This window comes from Marmota flaviventris, chromosome X (genome assembly GCF_047511675.1).
Source record: "Marmota flaviventris isolate mMarFla1 chromosome X, mMarFla1.hap1, whole genome shotgun sequence".
In the NCBI taxonomy this organism is placed as follows: Eukaryota; Metazoa; Chordata; class Mammalia; order Rodentia; family Sciuridae; genus Marmota; species Marmota flaviventris.
Window position 1 is genome coordinate 117481448 of NC_092518.1, and position 6929 is coordinate 117488376.

The 6929-nt window shown below is 39.0% G+C and overlaps 1 protein-coding gene and 1 pseudogene across 1 annotated transcript; one reads left to right on the plus strand and one right to left on the minus strand.

Moving 5' to 3' along the window:
• Nucleotides 1-221: 221 nt before the first annotated feature.
• On the plus strand, nt 222-1488 carry LOC114084460 (solute carrier family 25 member 16-like; annotated as a pseudogene).
• A 3646-nt stretch (nt 1489-5134) lies between these two features.
• LOC114084461 (immunoglobulin iota chain-like) lies at nt 5135-6049 on the minus strand. The gene is made up of 2 exons (XM_027925552.2): nt 5800-6049; nt 5135-5708 (listed from the first exon to the last, which is right to left on the minus strand). Exons 1-2 carry the CDS (start codon nt 5942-5944, stop codon nt 5302-5304), a joined length of 552 nt encoding a protein of 183 aa, XP_027781353.2. The 5' UTR covers nt 5945-6049; the 3' UTR covers nt 5135-5301.
• Nucleotides 6050-6929: the final 880 nt, after the last annotated feature.

Here is a 6929-nt window from a genome sequence, read left to right on the forward strand (position 1 = left end):
AGGGGCTGGAGGGCCCACTGTCTGCTGCAAATTCTACTGACTGGGCTCCTTCTTGGCCAGAGGTATTGCCAGATGCTGTGCAAAAACAACAGTGGTTCCTTTGGAATGAGTAAAGATTTTATTACAAGCTCACAATCACGATTACAGGCATTTAGGGTACTGATATTTTCCAAGCCAAAATCTTCGAATCATGGAAGAGTATTTTCTACATTGTGTGTTGCTCTCCAAAGAGAAGGACACCTGGGATTGTATAAAGGAAATGGTGCAATGATGATTCAAATCTTTCCCTATGGTCGTGTTCACAGATTAACGGATGGATCCATCACAGGTATGACAGCAGTTATCTGTACTTACCTTCTTGACATGGTTAGAATACATTGAGCATTCCAGATGAAAGGGCAACACACCTACACAGGAATCATTCATGCATTCAAACCAATTTATGCAAAGGTGGTTTCCTTGGATTTTTACAAAGACTGATGCTCACTATATTAGGAATGGCTTCTTTTTTATGCATTACAATTCTTGTTACACATATAGAGTACAATTTTCATATCTTTGTATATAAAGTATGTCCCCGCCAATTCATGCCTTTATACATGAACTTTTTGTTTTTTTGCACTACAATTCTTATTATACATATATACCACAATTTTTCATATCTCTGTTTATATATAAAGTATGCTGTCACCCAATTCGAGTCTTCATACATATACTTTGGATGATGATGTCTATCGCATTCCACCATCCTTGCTAACCCCTTGCCTGCTTCCTTTTCCTCCCATCCCTCTGCCTTATCTAGAGTTCATCTATTCCTCCCATGCTCCCCCTCCCTACCCCACTATGAGTCAGCCCCCTTATATCAGAGGAAACATTCGGCATTTGTTTTCTTTTGTGGATTGGCTAATTGCCATCTTCTCCAATGCCACCCATTTACCTGCAAATGCCATGATTTTATTCTCTTTTATTGCTGAGTAAAATTCCATCGTGTATATATGCCACATTTTTTATCCATTCATCCACTGAAGGGCATCTAGGTTGGCTCCACAGTTTAGCTATTGTGAATTGTGCTGCTATAAACATTGACGTGGCTGTTGCAGGTGTTTCATTTTTTACTTTTGATTATCTTAAAGAGTGTTGGGCTTTCCCATGCTCTTACCCTTCTTAGCAGACCTTCATCAGACAATCCTAAAGTCATGGTGCTGAAAACACATTAACTTACATTGTGCTGGTGTTGCTGTTGCAACAACATAGGCAATATCATACCCATTTGATGTAACTCATCAGAAAATATAACTAGGAACTATTCCACCAGATTTTGAAAAGCACCTTACCTTGCGGGAGACTATGAACTATGTCTGTTGACACCACAGAATTTGAAAAGGATTATATTGTGGCTTATCCCTTAATTTCATTCTGTGTATTCCCTCTCAAGCAGTGGCTTTTACAACATATGAACTTATGAAGCCGTTTTTTCACCTCAACTAAAAAAAAATGTGGTTTGTGGTTTCTTTAATAAACTCTCAGAAAAATAAAAACATAGTGCTACTTTAATTGTGGAACAGGCATTACTTGAAAGAGGAAATTTATCTGTCACAGGAACCACTGACATTAGTACATGGTTTTTTTTATTCACAAATCAAAAGTACTTTCTGATGCCAAATATTATGCTTTTTGAATATTGAAAAAATATTCCTAAAATGGTGATGACTAATTATAATCAGATTGTTGGAGACCATTTTAAAATGTTATTTGGAAGCAGAACTATCTTAAAATGGAGTTTAAGAGATTGCCATTGTAATGTTTTGAGCAACTAATAAAAAAAAATTTTTTAAAAAGAGATTTCCATTAGATTTATCATACTGTTCCAAACTTCCTCCTCCTCTTCCTCCTCTTCCTCCTCCTCCTTCTTCTTCTTTTTGCAGTGCTGGGGCAAAATCCAGCACCTCACAGATGCTAGACAAGAGCTCCATCCCTGAGCCAAATTTCAACACTCCTGTTTAAAGCTTTTGATTGTAATCATAATTTGGGGGAGGGGGGGGTGCTGAGGATTGAACCTAGGGCCTTGCACACACTGGGCCTGCACTTGACAACTAAATGATACTCCAAGCCTATAGTCATGATTTTGTAAAGACTCTTAATGTTTTGTTTATATTGTTAAAATAAATGGGTTTGATTATATTGCAGAAGAGCAATGAGAACTGAATTTTACAGAATATAAAATATAAAATTCAGAATATAAAATATACCCAGCTTTGAAGTATAATTATTTCTCTTCTCATAATTCTGCTTCATTGGGAAAAAAGAATTTTTTTCTTCATTTTTTAGTAAAATAAATGTATTTAAAAACAGAGATTTGCTGGGCATGGTGGCACACACCTGTAATACCAGCAGCTTGTGAGGCTGAGGTGGGAGGATCATAAGTTCAAAGTTAGCACCAGCAATTTAATGAGGCCCTAAGAAACTTAGTGAGACCTTGACTCAAAATAAAAAAATACAAAGGGCTGGGGATGTGGCTCAGTGGTTAAGTGCCTCCAAGTTCAATCCTTGGTATCAAAAAAAAGTAGACTCAAGCTGGGTATGTTGGCACACACCTGTAATCCCAATGGCTCCAAAGGGTGAGGCAGGAGGATGGCAAGTTTGGCAACGAAAGGAAAACCTGTCTGGCGAGGCCAGTCTTGGCAACACAAGAAAAATCTATCTCAAAATAGAAAAGAATTAAAAAGGTCTGGGGATGTGGCTCAGTGGTAGAGCAACCCTGGGGTCAATCCCCAGTACAAAGAGAGAGAGAGAGAGAGAGAGAGAGAGAGAGGGAGAGAGAGGGAGAGAGAGGGAGAGAGAGAGAGAGAGAGACTCAAAAAAAATGAAGAATCATCAAGTTTTGCTCAAATGTTATGACCAGTACCATGAGTGATTTGCTTGGTTTTTTTTTTAAATTCAGTGTTTCCCAAGGCAGTAATAATAAAACCTGAATATCTTGAGTTTCAAAAAGAGTAGAACTATACATATGATCTTATTAATACCTACTAGAAAATTATTTAAGTGGACTGTGAACTATCATCAATGTAGATGTGAGTATCAAAGAATGTATGTAAAATATCATGTCATCAGGATACTTCTTCCATGTAAAGTAGTACAATATAAAGTTAAATAGAAAAATAAGATATGATCTGTTCTATGAGACCAACCTAGGTGCCCTTTAACGATAAATGGATAAAGAAAATGTGGTATGTATTACTCAGTCATAAAGAAGAATGAAATTATGGCATTTGCCAGTAAATAGAACTAGAGACTATAATGCTAAGTGAAATAAGCCAGTCCCTCAAAAAACAAAAGCTAAATGTTTTCTCTGATATGTGAATGTTATCTTTTATATTAAGAAAAGTTTTAAATGTAACAATTTCATTTATTATATATAGATCACTTTTATGTTTTATTGTAAGCATGACAGAAATGGGCAGGGAACAATTAAAATTATATATTTAGAAATAGCAATTTATAGAATTAGTGTGATTTTTAAGACACCAGAAAAGTTAAAAGTGTTATTTCTGCACCAATTTTTTTTTTTGCATAAAAGGTTTCTTGTCATAGTTTGGTAAAAATTTGATTAACTGGTTTCATTTTCCAAGTCTTTATTTTAAAAATAAATATGGGGGCTGAAGTTGTGGCTCAGTGGTAGCGTGCTTGCCTGGCATGCATGAGGCAGTGGGTTCGATTCTCAGCACCACATACAAATAAATAAAAAAAATAAAGGTCCATCAACACCTTTTAATAAATAAATAAAAATATGTATCTTTGTATGATACAGTAGAAATACATGTGTTTCTAAAAATATTTTGTATATTTTCATTTCTGGGCCATACTATATAGGTAATTATTGTCATGAAATCTCGAAATAATTTAAATGTATAAAATCAGTGTGTTCATTGCTGTTGGGACTGCAAATTGGTGCAACCACTCTGGAAAGCAGTATGGATATTCCTAAAAAAAAACTATAAATGGAACCACCATTTGACCCAGGTATCCCACTCTTCAGTATATATCCAAAGGATTTTAAATCAGCATGCTACAGTGATGCAATCACATCAATGTTTATAGCAGCTCAATTCACAATAGGTAAACTATGGAACCTAAGTGTACTTCAACCTATGAATATAAAGAAAATGTGAGATATATATATATATATATATATATATATATATATATATATATATATACACACACACACACACACACATACACACACACACATAATGGAATATTACTCAGCCTTAAAGGGGAATGAAATTATGGCATTTGCCAGTGAGTAGATAAAGCTAGAGAATATCATGGTAAGCAAAATAAGCCAATCCCAAAGAACCAAAGACCAAATGTTTCCTCTGATATGTGAATGCTAACTCACAAAAAGGAGGGGGGTGTCTATACTTCTAAGGAAGAATAGAAGTACTTTGGATTAGACAGAGGGAAGTGAAGGGAGAGGAGAGGATATGAGGGTAGTGAGGATAGTAGAATGAATCAGACATAATTACCCTATGTGCATATATGATTGTATGACCAGTATGATTCTACATCATGTACAACCAGAAGAATGAGAAGTTATACTCCATTTATGTATGATGTGTCTAAATGCATTCTACTGCCATGTATAAGTAATTAGAACAAATAAAAATAAGTATGTCGGTTTTGTTATTAATTAAAAAAAACTGCAAATATTTTAAAGTTAAAAAATGCATTCTATGTCAGGGATATTGAATTTATTTAAAAAAAAAAAAAACAGTACCAAAGTGGGGAGCCTGCTATATCTCTTTCACTTGGCTCCTATTGTCCTCCCCAAGGGCCCAATAAAAAGTGTTTTCTTAACCTTGTTCACCTCATAACTCCTGGGCATAATCAGATGACAATAGAAGGTCCTGTCCGGCAAGGATGTTCCTGCTCCAAGGCACTTGTGTCAGTCTCTTGTTCTCCTTCCCCCCCGCCCCCATAACCCTGAGTAGAGGCTCAGGTGAAACTGCCCACAGGGCCTTGACTGAGTAGACTGTGGTTGGTAACTTTCCTGGGACCTGTGCCCTAAGTTAGTCAGTTTCATCCCATGAGATCATGCAATCAGACCAAACTCAGCAAAACAACTTCTGAAAACACAAAAAAGCTTTAATTCTGTAATCTAGCTTCCAATGAGGTTTACAGCCATACTGCTAGACAAGAAGGAGCTAAGTGTCCCTATCTCCTGGGCTCTGTGCAGCCCCATGCTTCTATCCTCCCCCTTCCCACACCAGCCTCTCTGAGTGAAACCTTGTCTTCAATTCAGGTATACATGTCCTGGGGCATCTGGGATCCTGAAGCAGCAGGATCCTTTTCTTCCCTGCTCTCCCTCTCCATCTTTTCCCTCTCCATGCTTTGGGGACCCACAGCACAGAAATACATTGCCTCATCCTCAGACTTCAGTTTGGAGATGATTAAATACCCACGGTTCCTGGCCACATCTTTTGATCCAGAGTAGCGATGGGGGACATTGGGACCCCAGTGCTGATCTGAGTATGAGAAGTATCTTAGCAAGAACCTTGGAGAGTTGCCCAGCCTCTGTTGGTACCAGTAGATGCTATAAACACCAATGTTATAGTTGCTGCTCAGGGTGCAGGTAAGGCGGACTGTGGTTCCAAGAGGTGAAGACATGGATGGTGGCTGATGCAGCACAGGCTGAGGAACACAACCTGGGAACACAGAAGCATGTGGGTTACCCCACGGAGGCAGGGCAAAGCAAGAGAGGGAGCAGAAGGCTTTGGACACTGGGAGTTCCCTCACCTGTGCAGTAGACTAACAGCATGAGCAGGACGGGAACCCAGGACATGGTGCAGACCGGCAGAACTCTACTTCCCGAGGCTACTGCTCCTGGGGCCTTTGTAGGATAAGCCAGCCTCTTCCTCCCTGCTCCAAGGGGAGGAGCCATTGCAACCCTAGTTCCTACTCACTACCATCCCAGACTTTCTTGGGTTGGCATTGTCAGTTAAAAGAACGGTCCCACGGCAGGCTTTGTGGCTCTGGCCTTGCCATGTGGAAGGGTTTGGGGAGGAAGCACCTGCTGAAAGCTTACAGATCAGTGCCTAGGAGGTTGGCTGGTGAACTCAGGTCCCTGAGGGAGAGTGACATCAATTCCCCCTTGAGGAAGCTAAGCCTCACAGAAATAAGTTTCTCATCCAAATGTAGATGCCTAGTAAAATGGAGAGGACCCATCCTCAGGGTGGTTAAAACACCTGCAAGTGTTGGGGATCCTGAAGACAGTGGGACGCTCTGTGCCTTTCCAAAACTCAGTAACACCTTTAACCTGGCTCTTTCCCCTCCTAGGACAAGGTGGAATGATTGGACTTCAAGAGAAAAGTACCAGGGGACCCAGAATTATTCCTCTTCCTGCTCTCAGCTCACTAAGGAGACACATTTTTGGCCCTGTTGTAGACTAAACTATGTCCCCCAAATTCACACATTGAAGCCATAACCCCCCAGTGGGACTAATTTGGAGAGAAGACCTTTATGGAAGTAATTATGGTTAAATAAGACCATAAGAATAGAGCCCTGATCCAGTACATCTGGTGTCCCTATAAAAATAAGAAATTTGAGCTCAGATACAGGGAAGCTGATAAGTGATGTAGAGAGGAGAAGGTCATCTTCAAGCCAAGAGAAAAATCTGGAACATATCTTCCTTCAAAACCCTCAGAAGAAATCAACTTTGCCAGTAACTTGATTTGGGACTTCTGGCCTTTAGAATTGTGAGACAATTAATTTTTGTTATTTAAGCCTCTTAGTTAATGGAACCTTGTCACTCAGGTCCTAGGAAACCAGTACAGAAGTTTCTTAGTTCATTTGGGCTGCTACAACAAAATACCATAGGTTGGGCAGCTTGTAAATAACAGGAATTTCTCACAGACCTCAAAGTTGTG